Source organism: Aptenodytes patagonicus, chromosome 2, assembly GCF_965638725.1.
Source record: "Aptenodytes patagonicus chromosome 2, bAptPat1.pri.cur, whole genome shotgun sequence".
NCBI classification, from domain to species: Eukaryota; Metazoa; Chordata; class Aves; order Sphenisciformes; family Spheniscidae; genus Aptenodytes; species Aptenodytes patagonicus.
In genome coordinates this window covers 150,121,732-150,140,194 of record NC_134950.1, presented here as the reverse complement: position 1 = coordinate 150,140,194, position 18,463 = coordinate 150,121,732, and the positions used below count along the sequence as shown (strand labels likewise).

The following is an 18,463-nucleotide window of genomic DNA, read 5'->3' as shown; positions in this document are numbered from 1 at the left end:
CTGGATGACTGAATAAGCCTCTTTTCTTCTGACTGTTGCTGAATGCTAAAAATCCAAACAGGTGACTAGAGAAAGATTTAGTAAGAATTTTTCTTAATTTAACTAATTTATAAATCCCTATTCATAAAAAAGACAAAGCCTCGTCAAACCATACATTTTAAAAAAAGATAAATAAATGTTTTTGCTGATCCAATGGAGTTCAAATGTTAAAGTTATTTCTTTGCCATTTTTTTTAAAATACTTATGTCACATCTTACACACACACACACACACACACATTCAAGCTTCTAGATTATTCTGGAATGCTGCATAAAATTTCGGATACATTTTGTCACCATTTGTTCCTCAGTTCAATAGAGAATTCCTACAAAGGAACGAAGTATAAATAGCGGCAAAAATACTACAATACTGCTTCACACTACTGCTAGTTCTAATATTTTTGTTGTAATTTACTTAGTTGCAATTTTATTTGCAAAGAAAGCTTATTTTTAACAAGTAATGAAGCACTAATCAAAGATGCAAGGCACTTCTGTGTAGATAAGTGTCTCAATTCTTTTGATCAAATATCATTGATATTTTGGAAATAGGCTCACATCAAATGTCATTTCAAAAATATATGCTTGCATTTTACATTTCAGTATTTCTTTTGTCCTATAGTAAATGAAGTCCTGTAAAGGATTTCTAGTTTCAGAAATCAGCACTGTGTATTAAACAATCTTCTCAGTAACATGAGGGAAATAAGAGAATTCATCTACACACTAAGAACAGTTGTTCACCTGGTACGTACGCAGAGCTTTTATAAGTCACACTTTAAATTTATTAACATGTAACAGGAGGAAAAAATATTTAAAAGGTACTAGAAATGGCCCAAACACTGTAAAAATAAAAGAATAATATCAGTCTTAATATGTTAACACTGACAAATTTGTTTTTGCTATTCTGAAGTTGCATGTGAATAGCGGATTTATTACTGATGCTGACATCACCAGAGTAAATAAAAATTATTACACTTCATTTATAGGTTATGTGCATTAGACAAAATAAATGAGTATGCTAAAAGAAGATGGATATATGTCCCTTATTATGAATATGCTGAAGATGGGTTATATTAGCATAAAATGTATCTAATGTGAATGACAGCATGGCTTCTTACTGCTCTCATCTCAGTATGGGATTCTTATTTTTCCCTCAGAATATGCACAAATATTCTTTATAATATTACTCCAGTCTTTTGTTTCCTGTTTAGGTTAAAATGGGGGCAATACTACAGTATTGGTACCAATAGCATAAAAATGTTTAGAAACAGGACAAATGAAGACATTTGGAAATGCCACACAAGAAAATTTATTATTCCAAAATGACAACATTCCTTTCAGTGTAATTTTGACTGGCAAACACACAGCAGTTTAAATAAAATTTTCACTTTGTTTTCAAAGTGAATTAACTACTCTTAATTAATTACCCATAAATGAGCTAAAATTCAGACAAAGAGACAGAGGGTTTGTTAACTCAACTTAGTTATTACTAAGACAAACCCAAGCCCCCTCAAAACTACACTATTTTTCTGTGGGATCGTGCTGTGCTCTGACAGATGTTAACCAGTAGGTCGAGAGACTTCTCTCCCCATAGCTCCCTGTGCCTGTCTCCCCAGCCATGACATTCACACGGTCTGAGGCCATCCTTATGTATCATCTTCCACCAACATTTCCCTGAAGGAGGTTGCATTCCTGCACCTTAAGAAGGAATACTTTTATTAAGGGCATAAAAATATCCAAAGATAGAAGTGGCAGGACACAGTTCTGCGAGGGTAATTCAATTCATAATACCTCTTTATTGTTATGATTATGATTGCATTACTTAAAATCTCCCCACCCAAATTAATTTTTTTTTAATTTTTTATGTACTTACTTGGGGACTCCGACACTTTCGCATGTAGCATGAACTCAGTAAGTAACAAAGAAAATGTAACAGGTGTAGGTATATGTTCTGATAGACAAAATACGACCAATTTATGAATTAGTGCTGCAGTATAAAACTTAATCTCTCTGCAGCTGTGGTTAAACATTGACCACTTTAATTAATTTGCCAGCTGAAATTCTGCAAACTTCATAAACTGTTATTAAACAACCTCCAGGGAACTCATCTACCATGAAGCTTATTTCACATCTCATTTATTATTTGAATGAGGATAAATAGTTCCCAATTTCTCCAGTTTTCAGAACTCTAGAGATCCAGTCTGAATGAAATCTATAAAGGTAGCAAACGGTATGCTACATAAAAAAGGGGGAAAAAAACCTCCATGAAAAGCAAAATGTATTAGAATGACACTCTATATACAGAAAAGGATTGATCCCTTAAGATTTTGAACAAAATAGGTTTTTGAAGGGTGAAGGAACATTATGACAAATGTTAATAGAAGAATTACAATGGGTAATACTGTTCTGTACAAATGTTCCATTTTTACAGTAAAGTTCATTTCTGTCACTAGCCAATTCCCATTGCAGGTTAACAAAATAAAATCGTAATTTCCATACAAGCATAGTTTAAGCTAGAATGGAATTAATTCCAAAAACTGTGAGGTATTCAAAATTCTGAAGATTTCTGAATGTCTAGGAAATAGTGATATTAGTTCTAATGTATTTACCTAGTAATATAGCCAGACAAAATCTCAGGTTTGTCACAGGAAGTGTCAACTGTGTTACTTAGTGATTTTATTAGCGGTTAGAGCATGCTAATTTTGACTAGGTTTGCTATGATTATTTCTGGCAAGAAACCATGTGATTTGGTTTGAAGGGGAAAGAACAACCACACAAGTGGATAAGAGTACAAATAACTGACAGAACATTTTGTCATCAAAAACTTTTGTCATAACTTACTGCAAGCAAATGCAGGATTGAAAGTCATATACATTTCACTGCATATCTCTGAAGTAAACTACTCCTCTGTTTTAATGCTATGTAAAAATAAAGGAAAAAGTCTCATAACTTTTCATCAAGGAAAGTAACCAATTTTTTATGAGATGATGGAACTTTTTTAATTATAGATAAAGGACAAGCCATAGAACCACAAATTGTGTGAAATCCATGTCAAAATTTTGCTTCAAAACTCCTTTTTATCAAGACATCTACATCCAACAATCATGTTACAATAAGTCTTCACTATAGAATGATTTTTTCAAGAACACATGAACACATTCCTATAATGATATCTCAAGAAATACATAAAAAAGCAAAACTATTTACCAAGCAAACACATTATTTTCAGAAAAATTGTGATTTAAAAAAAAATCTGAGAAATTCAGATTTAATTTTTACTTCTGGAGCTATTAGTTCATGTCAAATAAGGCTTATTGGCTTCTTTGATAAGTGAGTCCAAACATGGTAATTTTTTCCTCCCTGGTTTTGTTTCTCTGCTTCCTCAGCTGCCATCAAAGGAACAGGCAGTGTGGGACTGAGACCATTTCCCAGATCTCTCGTCTAGGCATCCAGTAGTTGCATCCTGACTACATGGCACTGAATTTTTCCTCTGTACCTTCCGCACCATGGTTTCTCTTGGGAAAAAAACCTGGGTGCACTGGCAGAAGGGGTGCCACAGCATGTTCCAACTTTTCTCCTTATGGGGGGAATGATTATGGATAGCGTGGAGCCCTTCTGCCCCCAAAAGCAAGCACAAGCGGAGACAGCCCATCAGCTGCTGGAAAGATTATCAACATTAGGTCACCACAACATTTTAACAATATACGTAGAAAAGCTTGAGATTCCACTGCTCATCTTCAAAGCCCATCAGCCTCTTCCTTTTGTGTCCATCAAAAATGCATCAGAAGTTAATGTCTCAAGACTTCAAAAGTTGAAATAAAGTCCTTTCACACAGGTGTCCAAATGAATTCTTACCAGTGGTCGTAAGGATATACACATCAAATATGGAAAATCTTGTGTCAAATATTTGATGTTTTACAGTGCTTGGTTTTACAAGATACTGAAAAACACCAGTTATAGTTCTGTAAAGCACTTGATCACACTTCACTATAAGCTTGTGAACTCTCATGCCAATTTATGTTTTTCCAAGCATTTCTCTAAAGTGCAGGGAAGAATCACATTTCTATCCTGATTCAGACATTTCATTGGTGTTGGTGGGACTGCTGACAATCATAATATTATTAACGGTTTACATATTCTGGGAGTCAGTACTTTGCTGTATTAAGGCCATAAACTTCACTCAAGAGAAAAGATTCTGTTTTCACTCTGTAATATTAACATTGGAAGAATTATTGCAGAAGTAGTATATAGTCAGTGCCTAAAAATTTCTGAGATTCTAGCTTTATAAAACAAGATGGTTAGCCTGCCCACTTGGGAAACCTCTATCTAGTAATTATAATGATAAACCTATATTTAATCAAATTTAAGGTCATGGTTAGTTTTGACTTCATCTACAAAGATTTACAGAAGTCTCCTCTATTTCACAAGATTATGGCAGAATGAGATTATTTTCAAAAGCAACCGAGATTGTAAATATGAAGTGTTAAAAAAAAAACCCACACCCAAACCCACAAAAAACACAGAAAAATGGACAAAACCTCCTTCAAATCTGAAGATATTTTTCAGTCTCAGAATTAATTAAATTTCTGTTCAGTTGGCTACAGGAGCCCAAAAATGCATAAATATCCTTCAGTGATTCTACTTTTTGTAATATTAAAAATGTAAATATTTTCTTCCTCTAAAGAGGTTGGATGATGATTTTTTTTTAATTACTTAAAAATCACTAAGTAATGAAAATACTTGACAGATAAGGATATATTCACATACAATACTAAAACACCCATGGTTAACTGGGCAAGGCCAAATCTAGTCCAAAAAAACCAACCCAAAGGATACAGTAAATTTTCTCTCACATCTAAGGTACAAGTCCCTTTAGTGTTCCTGCATAAATTTAGGGGTTTTTTTTTAGAGCATCAGTCATTTCTGATAGCCTTGTGGTTAATTATGCAGACAGTTTAAGGATCCAAAGGATGGATCTAACTGATAGGCTGGTTTTGACAAGGATACATACAAGTGAAAGTGGGTGAGTTGTAGTATGGGAATAGCAAAGCAATGGCAAGATGTCGTGGTTTAACCTCAGTTAAACTGAGCACCACACAGCCACTCGCTCACTCCCCCACCCCCAGTGGGATGGGGGAGAGAATCGGAAGAGTAAAAGTGAGAAAACTCATGGGTTGAGATAAAAACAATTTAATAATTGAAATAAAATAGTAATAATAATAATAGTAGTAATAATAATAATAATAATAATAATAATAATAATAATAATAATATACAAAGCAAGTGATGCACAATGCAATTGCTCACCACCTGCCAACCGATGCCCAGCCAGTCCCCGAGCAGCGGCCCCCCGGCCAGCTTGTCCCCAGTTTATGTACTGAGCATGACGTCACATGGTATGGAATATCCCTGTGGCCAGTTTGGGTCAGCTGTCCCGGCTGTGCCCCCTCCCAGCTTCTTGTGCACCTCCAGCCTTCTCAGTTGGTAGAGCATGGGAAGCTGAAAAGTCCTTGACTAGCGTAAGCACTACTTAGCAACAACTAAAACATCGGTGTGTTATCAACATTATTCTCATCCTAAATCCAAAACACAGCACTGTACCAGCTACTAGGAAGGAAATTAACTCTATCCCAGCTGAAACCAGGACGCAAGGCTGATGATATTCTTTCACAATCAGTCTTTACTGACTCTAATCATATAACACTACCTTGAACTACTTTCAGATGGAATCTCATCACCGCTCCTTTACCGTAAGTGTGTTTTTGCTAGGGTGATCTCCCATGACAGGTGTATGCAGGTTCAGCAGCTTAACACACATATTCAGTTATACACTACATAGATTCTTTCTTTCTCCCAACCACCATTTCCCCAGATTTTAAAAATAAATAAATAAATAAATAAATAAATAAATAATAAAATTACAGGATTCTGGCTGAGTTACTATGTCAAATTCCTGGGGTTTATGGTCCTAAAAGCTGTGCCTCACATTGACCAGGATGGCTTGTTATGACCTGATTACTTTTGTCTCTCCCTCTTGTACCCCGGAGCATGTCAAGATGTCAAGGGTTGCATAAAGACATCTCCACATCTCTATCGAGAGAAGCCTGAATAAGGCCTTCATGGACAGACTTGTATCTGATCTATGCAATGCTTACTGCTAAGGCAATTCTTCCATGCTGAGCTAAGGAGTGTCCTGAGAGAAGACATGCATTGTTTTCATTTCCATGTTTATGAAAACATTTGTGCCAGCAACTGAGTCAATTTTCTGTTTAGCAGCAAATGCTAGTGAGCAAGGGGATCACTATTACATCTTTTGCCTAAAGCTGTGGACCTTTCCTTAACCAAAGGAGTTTGCCTGACTGAGATAGTAACTTATAGAGAATTGCTGTTCCTACATCCATGCATATGGCCTTTATCTCCCAAAGTAAGAAAACAATAACATAGGGATATCATTGGAACATATGTCTTGCCATGAAATCCTGTCTCCATTAAAGATAACAAGAGTTTTGCTATATACTTCATTGGGAGTAGAATTTCTACATTGTATCTTAACTCTGCTATAAGCATACTCAATAAACATAGAAAGATTATAAAAAATAATATAAAAAACCCTGTGTTTGATGTAAAGCATAGAACTATGGAAGGAGACTTTAAAGCTTCAATGAATTATTGCTTTCCTGTGATCTTTTTGTTACCTTTTCAAAGATGGCTTCTAGATCCAGTAAAGGAATGAGAAAAAAGTTACTAACGTTTTTCTTCTCTTTGCAAAGTTATCCAAGTCTCATTTTCCTGATCAGCAATTCCTGATAAGTAATATAGTAATATCAATAACAAATTTAAGACACTACTCTTAATTTTCAGGAAAGCAAAATTCCTGCTTTACATGATTCCCCTCAAATTCAAACAACTGAACACAGTCTCTCAGTGGGTTGTGCGTTGTAAAAGGTGGTGAAAGTCTTTCATTCCTTCAGGTTTTCCATATTTAAAACGTGAGCAGTACTTGACAGTTCATTGGCATATAGAAAGGTTATTTTTACCTTGTGTGATTTCCTTTGAGCTTCCTGCATGTAAATAGGAAACAAAGGTAAAACACACCCTGCCCCCTTTGTGTCCCCCCCAAAAAAAAAAAAAACCCAAAACACCAAGGAAATGACAGATGTGAAATTAAGAATACAATTTTGACTGAAAAAGGCATTGTTAAGATAGCTTAAAAATTCTTATTCTTGGTCCCCTTTCTGCATATGTTGTGACTTTATGACATCATGGCAAGTCTTCCACTGCATACCAATAAGATAATAATGGAAAGAATAAATTATTTCTATTGCCACAGAGTGGAGTATGGTTTCATAATATTAAAGTATTGTACTAGCACTGAACAAAAGGGCAATTTCTTTCCCAAAGAACTGAACCAAAACCATGCAATTATCCCTGAAGGTTTGCACAATGAACAATATATTTTCCTGGCTTCTCATGTGATTTCCTTGCTTTCTGTGCTTTGAAACCCACTTGTCAAAAATGGCAATACTGATGTTCAGAAATGACTTTTTAAAAAATCACACTACTATTTGCCTTTCAAACATATTGCATTGCACCACACACATTTTCAAGACAAGTTCTCTGTATTTCACTGAACAGACTTCACTAGCAACACAAAGTTCACCACCAACCACAAAGTCCTATGGTTGTTTTTCACTCATTTTCATAAGTGTCCCAGTTCCCTCATTGTCCACTCTATGTGCATATAGTTTCTCACCTAGATTGTGGACTGGTGAAGAAACCTGAGCATGAATTATCCAAACTAGAGTCTACACAAGATATGCATGAAGTATGGACATAAGGTGGACATGACGTGCCAGCTTTGGTTCCTGGCGCACTACAGTCCTCCAAGGCAGGCCTTGATCCTGGTCATGAGGACCAGACATAGTGGAGAAGCCTAGGTCATACAAGTGCAAGCATTAAAGATGTCATACCAACAGGCATTGATACTTCAACAGTACAGACATGAAGTAATTCACATGATTTGGCCTGACATCAGCATCCTCTGACACAGCTCCCAAATACCCTGTAACCATCTCTGCACATTACACCCTGCCAGGACACATTCTAACAAGACCTGAGAATTAAATATCAGTAACACATGATTACTGTGTTTTTTGGTTCTGGTGGGCTTTTTTAGCTAGCCTACATAGATATGTAGGTTATATCCTGGGCTGCATAAAAAAAGCATGGTCAGGAGGTCAAGGGAGGTGATTCTCCTCCTCTACTCTGCTCTCATGAGACCCTACCTGGAGTACTGCGTCCAGCTCTGGGGTCCCCAGTATAAGAAATACATGGACCTGTTAGAGCAGGTCCAGAGGAGGGCCACAAAAATGATCTGAGTGCTGGAACACCTATCCTATGAAGAAACGCTGAGAGAGTTAGGGTTGTTTAGCCTGGAGGTTTAAACTGAGGGTAGATTTAGATTGGACATAAGGAAGAAGCTTTTTACGATGAGGGTGGTAAGACATAGGAACAGATTGCCCAGAGAAGTTGTGGATGACTCATCATTGGAAGTGTTCAAGGTCAGGTTGGATGGGGCTTTAAGCAACCTGATTTAGTGAAAGACGTCCCTGCCCATGGCAGGGGGTTTGGACTGGATGATCTTTAACGGTCCCTTCTAACCCAAACCATTCTGTGATTCTATACTTCTATGATCATTGAAGAATTAAAACATGTGGCTAGCATTTCCCTGCCAAAATTAATCTATTAGCCAATTAATAAACAAATGCTCCAGAGGCAACTACATACCAAACTGTATAGGTCAGCCAGCAACCACAGGCTTTACATTGCCACAGTGAAAATAAAACTGAGAATGATGACTATAAACAGATCAGAAACCAAGTGCTCAATGTAAATCTGAAAACCAGAGTAGTGTGCAACATGCAAGCAGGTATCAGGGATGAAAGAAGCCAACACATAGATCAGAGATGAAGAAAAATAGTCAGAGCCCAGAAAGAGAGATAGCAAGCTGCAGCAAGTATGGCTGGGTATCCATGTATTTGGAGCAGAATTGGAGGAGCAAGATGTAACAGAAACATGTGGTAGCCTTTAGAGGGGGGGAAAAACAAACAAACAAACAAACAAATCCCTGAATACTGAACTCAGCAGACTATTGTGGAAACCGCAAAGGAGAAGAGTAGGAGAAGATGAGGAATGACAAATTGAAAGCTGAAACTGAAGCTGTTGCTAGAGTGGAAATCCATGATGACTAAATCCTTGTGTGAAAATCGTTACCAGGGAATGGAGCAAAAGCAATAACGGAAAGATGATCACAAGTGGGTATTAGAGGTGTAATATAAATCTTAGAGAAGTCCTTGAATAAATTCAGAGCTGCTTTCAACACCAGGTTTCAATGAAAGATATGTATCTGACCAACTGAACATTAACAAACTCCTACTGGTATGTCAGCACACACTGAAAATAAGACCCTGAACAAGAAAGCAAGCAGACAATCAAATCAAGGCAGAAGGCTAACAACACTTGACAACAATAAACCTGGTTCAATAAGGGCAAAAGCAATTGCAGAAAATCTGGAATCATAGTTAGAATATCAAAAAAGATGAGCCTCTCGATGCACCGAAAGCTGTCTGCAGCACAACACCTCACAGCGTAAGGACAGATGTACCAGAGGTTAGGTCAGCTGTCCAGATAACTGCAGTGTGTGTCTCCCAGTGGACTGCTGCCACATCCACAATGAGAACAAAACAGGTATGCAGTGGTAGCTCCCAAACTCTTGGCAGTATATCACAGGTGGGAGGTTATAGCCTCATTGTTGTGCTAGCAACCCTTAACAGACTTTTCTTTCAATAATTTGCCAAGTTACTTATTGATCCCATTCATACCTCCTTGTACCCAAAACATCCCTCAGCAATGAATTGTACAACAGACCATCCTAAAATAGTATTTTCTTTTGTTTTGGTTGTGTTGCCTAATAATTTCACAGAGTATCTCTCATTCTCTATATTCAGAGAAATCATTAACGATCATGCTCTATGCAGCTTCTCTATGACCCTGTTGATTTGATGTTTTTCTGTTACATCTCAATCATCTCTCTTTCCAAGAGGAACGCTCTTTATCCAAGTATTGTAGAAAGGGTCAAACTTTTCTAGGTTTTTTTTTTTTTTCAGCTTAATGTTCCTAATGTAAGGGCAAATACGAAATTACTTTGTTTTGTTTTCTTAGGATATATAGAAGAAAGAGCATAAACGGTTCAGAACCAGTTTCCTTCTAGCAACACTGTGAGTGGTAAGGATAAGTCCTAGCTGCATGTGCTGATATGCAACTGTAACAGGCTGAAACACAGTCTCCTCACATTGCTTTTCACAGTAGGAAATAGTACTTCTCTTTGGGACAATAAAAAGTTATACACACTCTTCCAGCAAAGCTGCATGCAAGAAGTAGAATATGGCTAAGTTTGATAAGCTCCATTTTCTGGAGTACACCAGACTTAAGTCCAGAATTTCAATCTGACACTTATCAATTAATGATTAGAGAAGACTGAAAAACTCCTACATTTAAGTCGATCTACAAAAGTATTGATGTTACAAACCCCACTGAAAATTTCTCTCAGAGGTGCTGTGAAATGTGATATGAGATCTAGAACCTGTAATTTCAATAGTTCTGATGCTTGTTATGCAGGAAAGGAAATTTGAAATTTTCTTACTTCAAGGATATTATAGCTGACAAGGAAGACTAGCAAGCCATTATCTTTTCTTAAATTGATACAAAGTGTATTTAGTCTACTATAACAAGTCCTGCTATATTATTCATGTATGAAATATAATTATCATCACTAGAGATGCATGAAATAAAACCATTAAATTCTGAAACCTCACAATTTGCCATAGCACAGGCTTTTTGTTTGAAACAGAACTAAAATCATGCTAAAAAGTCCATTTTCCACTAGAACCCTGAGTTTTTCATTACAGAAATTGTTGGGGGGGGGGGGGGGGGATGTTGATCAACCTGCTCTCTTCTCAGAAAAGTAATTGCAAGAAACAGCTAGAATTGCAGAAATAACTGAAGAGTGAGCTTTGTGATCCTCTTTCAGTTATTACAGAGGAGATATCAGAATCCCCAAAGAAGAATCGCTATCTCATCTCACTGAGGAATGAAAAGGGAGGGAGTAGAGGGTGAGAAAGTAGACACTGCCTATGTGATTGTGACCAGCTTCCTGGTAGTACCTTAAATACATTTTTTAGCCCTTCCTGTCTGTCTTTTTAGATGAATGGTAAAAGCCTGAATGCAAATAATGTATGTTTACTACCCATGTATTTGACATCAAACTTATCTTATGTCAAGGGCATTCCAAAATCATAACACAAGAAATAGCTGAGTATAATTAAGGAAAACCTAAACCAACCCTATAATCAAGGTTAAAAACTCGACCATAATGAGATGCCTCCATAACTAATTCTATGGCTAAAAGATAAGAGTAACTGAAAATAAAATTTGTTTGGAGTGAGCTAATTTGCCTTTGAATTCAAAAATCTTTGTAAGAAAAAGTATAATATGCCCTATATCTCCATAACACAAACGAAAAGATGAAAAATGAAGATTTAAAAGAATGTATTAAAAGACAAAACAAGCACCTTAATCTAGTGTCTCAGAAATGAAGAAAACTTCCTTTAGATTCTTATCTGTCTTTAGACAAATTCTGCTGCTAAAAAATAAAGTTGGTTCTTGATTTAGCACCATTCAAGATGTATGTTTGAGGATTTATGTATTGGAACTAATTAGGACTAACACTTCACCCTTCCCATTTGACCCGCCATACAACTGATACTGTATTTGATGATATTGTGACAGATCACAAATAACATATATTATTAGGGGTGTGAGTAACTTAGAAAATAATTTCAGAACTAATTTTCTCTTTCATCCAAAGTATTGTGAAATATATTGATTTTATTAAGGATTTCTTTGGCAGTGACCCAGGGCTTCCTCTTCAACAGACAACTAACAGCTGCTAGAGGTAAAACTTCCAAGCTGGTTGTCTGTCTATGTTGGGACTGATGATGCTTGTAATGCTTCACTCAGTGAATATCCTGCTATAGCAAAGTAAAACAAAGCCTTCCTGAAGGCTGGCTTTCATTGCTTCATATCTGCAAAGGTAAGGGGACCCTAGTGATTCTCAAAGATGTTTCCTGCTATCTGATCTAGAAATGATGCTCAGTAATTGCAAGAGGGAATGCCTCCCAGTTCAGCACCAGGTGGCTACAACATCAGATCCTATGAGCTGAGGAACTTAAAAGGAAGATGACGTGTCGAATCCCTAGGGGTTCTAGGATTTTAAAAAAACCAACCAAACAAACAAAAAAACCAAAAAAAAAAACCCAAAACCTGTAACTACAGTCATATTGAACATTTCTTCCTTGCAGATGCTGCAAGTGACAACTCACATCATATTAACACCAAATGAGACAAAAGGATTTTACAAGACAACTAAGTTAATTATTTTTGATACATTTACAACCCACAGTAAAATGCCAACATTGAAGTCCTTTATGTGAGAACATCTCAGATAGGACTGGTCAGCACTTATGCTTTGATAGCTCTGCCTGAATAAGAGACGTGGGTATTCAGAACATCAGAAGAATGCAAAGACACAAGTCACATATTTCTTTAACACAAGAGAGATCCATTTCAGGACAGAAAGTATTTTTTCCCCAAACTCACAAAACAATACAAAATTGTCTTGTTTTAAATCATGAGCAATGAATGGTGCAACCACTATACCTGAAAACAGCACATTAGAGTGTCAAAGGTACAAATAGCAATGTACAAAAAAAAGGGAAAGGAATCCACTGTGCTTCAGCCATCTGTCTTCCCATGTTTGGTCATATTCCAAACCATTACATCTAGTTTAAAATGCTGCTCAGAAGCTTGAGAAATCTAATTTGCACCATTATCAATATACTCAGACATACATGTTTCAGAATCAGACCCTTACAATACAAACAGTTTGGATTCTGTGCTGAGAAGAACAAAAAAATAGCACAACAGGTACTAAAAATAGTAGCTGGAGAAAGAAGCTTGGCTTGTATTTGTGTTTGTAGAGCATAGTGCTGTTCTATATCCATAGCAAATGTATCATTCTAATTTTCAATCAATATTCCATTACTTTGTAAGCTAATACCTAATTGATAATAAAATTACTGCAGTGGATTTGGTTGTTTACTTTTCTTAACCACTTGTAAAATAGGAAAATAGCAAATGCATTTTATATCTACTTAATTGCAATTTTATTTTGCATATAAACTTCCATAAGCTGGTATTTTTCAATAAATTTTCATTATTTATTTTCTCCTGATTTTGGTCCTTGTTTTTCACACTTAAAGGGACAAAATTTTATAGTTGAAGGGAGATGTAAGGTTTTATATATGATACTCAAAATACTAAAATTTTTATACTAAAATTATACTCAATATAGCATTAATAATTAATCATGTACTTTAACAGCTTATTTGCATGTTTAAGTTTCATAACAGCCATCTTAAAAAAAATGAGACTGATCATTATAAAACCATCACAGAATATTAGACTCCTTTATGTATTACTTAGGCTTTGGAGTATCAAAAACCTATAACCATCTTTATTTACAGAGATAAACATACATATTACAGATGGGCAAAAAGTGAATTGGATTGGGTTAAAAGTAATTTTTTTTTTTTTTAATAATATGTTTTGCAATATAGTAAAGTTGCCCTAGATATCTTATGATGGACACGGTAGATATGTGATTTATATCATGACTAAAAGGAGACTACACTGCCCAAAAGGATTGAGATACAGAATTTTGCCATTGTTCACATATCACCATTTCCTTTTTCTGTATCCACAGAAATTTGAATGAATAGAGCAAGCTAAGACAGCCACATTTATCTAAGATGTTAAAATAGAATCTTTGCACTTTCTTCTGGGCAGAAACTATTTCAGGTGTTATGATTATTCAAGGAAGATAAAAGCAAACACTATTCATCATCAATATAAGCAGGCTACCATGGACAGATTCTTATTTTACTATCTTTTCAAATGTACTTTTAAGGAAAAGACATGTAAGTAAACTTCTCAGGGAGATTAAAATAAATGTAGATCAAGTAAAGAGACAAGTACACTCAACAGCTTATTTTTCATGTTGAAACAAGTGTCCCATATAATAAAAAGGAATATCTTGAAAAGGAATATATTTTCAACTTGAAATTTTTACCAAAAAAAAAAAAAAAAGGGATAATTTCTTGCAGATTACTAAATCCTTTGCAGATTTCTGTGTCATACCAGTTCTGAATTCAAAGGGAAACTCTAGATCACTAAAGCTGCAAAAATGAGTTTTATAAGCATGTGTATTTTGGACTGGTTTTGTTACTTCTCAGTATTAGTATTTGAGAGAAATGCTTAATTTTGGCTCAGAAAACTGCATTCCTTTCATTTAAATAAGTTACCTTTAAATTTCCCTTTCCACTCATCCAGCTAGTCCTATTCTGCTCCCTGATGTCACATTTAACACTCTCATGTAAAACATCTGATGGAACAGCAACAAACTTCAGCCACGGTTTGACGGCAGGTAGAACAAAGGTTTCCTGAGAAATTTAAGATTCTGAGGTTTAGTGGGAGCTGGTGTGGGCAACGGAAGTCTTCATGTGCTGTTCCCTTTGGGTTTCTGCCAGAGCATTCAATTAAAGGCCCTACAGTTTCATATCTATAGAGTTCCAAACTTTCAAAAGGGGATCTGGCTTTTCAGAGGTCCTTGAGTATCTTTCTTCACTGCTTTGAATTTTTTGGCTGAGAAGTCCTCCCTTTCCTGACAGTTAGTGTAGAGGCACAATTGTTTATATGCTCCCAAAGTTGGCTTCCCATGCCAGTAAATAAACTGGAAGTGTGAATTTGAGAGATTTACTATTCATAGTGATTCTTTCCTGGAATGTGGTAAACAAATGACAGACTTACACAGGGAGGGAAGAGGAAGAGGTGGTATCAGCTATCTCAGATATATGATCTTCTCTTACATTTAGAAGAGAAAAAGCAAAATGAAGGTCTGTGTTACAAAGACTGAGGCCGCCTTTGGTCCTGGAGTCTAATGTTTTCTATTCACAAGGAATCTCTGAAAATCCCAGAACAGCGGATGAGATGCTCTGGCTAGAGATGGAGAAGATTAGGAAGTCAAGACATGGATTTTGACCAGAAAATTATTAAAAAGTTCTATCTTATTTTTAGACATCCAAGAAAAAAATTCTATTCTCAAGTGAATCTAAACATTTCCTTTGAAGAATGGAGGTGACCTACAAGACTTTAAGGATGTGGTGTGAAAACACTGAACCACTAACTTTATAGGGTGTGGGGAACACAACATAGTAAACATAGAGGCTACAAATGTAATACTGTTACCCAGCCAGTAGGCAGCCCAAAACTAACTGAGAGGCTGTTCTAGTACACATCTCAGTAGAAATACTTCAGAGAAAAGTGGTAACAGAGTGTGAAGACCTTTCCCCCTACATGTCTTTAGCCCTGGAAGTATCCGAACACTATGCACTTAAAAGGAAGATTGGAAAGAGGTCAGCACGTGGCAACTTATTAGCAACAGAATAACAACTTGTTCTCTTCAAAATTTCCGAGTTTTGGAGGGCGGTAGGTTGTGACACAGCAAGCTCCATCATAAGAAATGCAATACACAATAATGAACATCAGATCTTGATCTCTTTCTTCAGAACAAGCTATCAAATTATACCTTACACCTCATGCCCCTCAAAAATGACTATGAAAAACAAAACTGCAGCAAAAGGATATAAGATCTTTGCATTCCCTGCACAGAACTGGGCAAGTACAATAGAAAACCCTGCAACACTAACACATTAAAAATATTTTCAGTTACTGAACAGACCTTCTTAACCCTCAGGAGGTCAAATATAGGACATGTGGGTTTATAGTTCTTCAGACAACTACCAGACATAGGATATATTTTCTTACTAAAAAAAAAAAACACAACAAAAAACCCTACAAAAACCCAAAACACACCAACAAAAAAAAAGGCCTTGTTAGCTTTATGCTGATACTCCTTTACATGTCTACAAAGGGTCTTGACAAAAAATGGGCACTCCCCATCCAGATGCCTCTGTGGAACCACAGTAATATTAAGGCCTTTTCCTTGAAAGAGGATAGAACTTCTCTCCACCTAAAAATAATCTTTTGGGAAATAAATGTGGGACAATCTAAAGAAAATATTGCATTATATCAGATTTAAAAGGAAGGTGTTTCTTTTTATAATATGTTTGGGGTTTTTTTAAAGTTAATTTTATGACCAGTTGGCAGTCAAGTGAACTGATGTCTCCTCTAATAAACCTGCAGGTTCGTTAACGCGACCAGAATAAACAGATCACACATAGTGTGTGATATGTAAACAACATATACAATTTTTAAAAGGTGAGAAAATAAATCAAGATCTGTAGCTGTAACTTACTATAATCATATCTTTCTCCAAATGATATTTGATTGTTGACCTAGCTTTGCACCCAAATATTTTGAACTGATATTTTTTCTGGCATTATAGAATTAAAGATTAACATGTAACTCTGGAAGAGTAAGGCAGAGAGGAGGATATTCTTTATAACAGTCCTTTTTTCATGAATGAATCAAAATTTTTGCCAAGCTGTTCCGCAGCAGATTCAGATATGTTTGTTTCGCCAAATGCTTGAAAAACAAAAATAGCATCTACTTTAAATACCACATATTCCTGTTCAAAACATTAAAATCAAGTGTTATAGGGGGAAAAGTAAATTCAACAAAAAATAAATATTTCAGACATATTTCATCAAAAAAACCCCTACAAATGTATTTCAAAGTAAATTTGATCAGATGGTTACAAATAGCTTTGAGATTGCACAATCATTTATATACTCGAAGTGTTTTACGATGCAGCAAATAAAAAAGCACTTCGCAACCTAGAAGGATCATACCTGAAATGGCTTAGAGCTGCTGATGTAGACTGTCTGTCTGATCCATCTGTTTCCTTGATTTCCAAACTTGTACCACAACAGCCATCCCTTGGTATTACTCACAGTTCTCTGGAAAACTGACAGCTTGTAAACTTGCTTTCCAAACATATGATAGTGAAAGCGGAAAATGCAGTTTCCGTTGCCAGAAGGGTTGAAGAGAGGACTAAGCAAAACTGCTTTATCTTGGAATTGGCTTGGCTTGGAGGATTCCATGTAGAGGTAGTGTCCTCTGGCTGTGCCTGTCGTGTGATCCTTTAATGGGCCTGTATTAGCCGTGGGGGTTGGACCCTGTATTCTGACCCAGTCAAAGTCATCCTCAGCATCCTGCTCCCAATTGCACAGCCCATTTTCAAAGTTACACTGTAGGTCAGGGTCTGAAATGTGAACAGAACAGACTGTCGAGTGAAAACAGTATCAAAAGGTGATTGTGCTTTAATATCTTTTTCTCCTTGCAAAAATTTCTCTCTAATATAGAGAAAAACACTTTTCTTCTTCTTGCAAAAATTCCCCTCTGAAGAATAAATACACACTTGTCTGGACAAAAAAAGAAAAATAAATCTCTACGTAATTACCACCTCTTTCAGTATATATCTGGTAAACTGTACATAATTAATTTATTGAATAAACAGAACTGTGAATAACATTTTATTATTCATATTACTAAATGTATGTATTTTTATAATTAAAACATGCAAAGTTTTTTAACTGAAATTTAACTGAGTAAAGGAGTTAAAACTGAGGTTAATTGGACCAAATAAATCACAGGATACAGTCTTGTAGGTTTGTGTAATAAGTGACCTAACACGTTTTTGCATGGCCGTAGTCCTAAAAATGGGTTGTGTTTTAGATCTTTATTATCCTCAATAATAGTAGCGTGATAGCTTTATCAAAGCTAAATTCAAGAGAGGCATTTATAACAGAACTGCACTTTATTATTTGACACCAAGGCAAAATATATTGATTAGACCAATTACTTCTAATGTAAAAAAATAAAATATGTATCAGAGGTGGAGAACTTGCATTTCATCTTTGCATCTGCCCTTCATAAACAGTAACTAACATAATAGCCAATTCTTTTTTGTAATTAAGTTATTATTTTATATGATGTTTAAAACTGCAAATCATATAGTACTTTCTTACTATAGGCCTCAGAATGGGTTATAAAGACAGACATTTTACAAGTGGGAAAACTGGGATAGGCTGGAAAGCCTTCACTTTCTTTTAAATTCAGATCAGTTTTAAGTTGATATTCAGCAAATATCAGTGCAGGATGGTATCTCCTCAAGCACGTAAGGTGTCCCCTGTTTCTCAAACTCATTGTGATTTGCATAATTTAGTTACCTCAGGATGTGATAAAGCAACTGCTAGTTAATTTTATTTTATATTAATGTTCTTGAGTTC

General features: G+C 35.8%; 1 protein-coding gene across 1 annotated transcript in view; it reads right to left on the bottom strand.

Annotated features, from left to right (window-relative positions):
* Positions 1 to 18,463, bottom strand: part of MALRD1 (MAM and LDL receptor class A domain containing 1) — a 295,081-nt gene that overhangs the window by 207,310 nt on the left and 69,308 nt on the right. Inside the window, exon 17 of the mRNA XM_076332119.1 lies at positions 17,024 to 17,436. Within this exon, the coding sequence (XP_076188234.1) occupies positions 17,024 to 17,436 (413 nt within the window). The remainder of the gene's footprint in view (positions 1 to 17,023; positions 17,437 to 18,463) is intronic.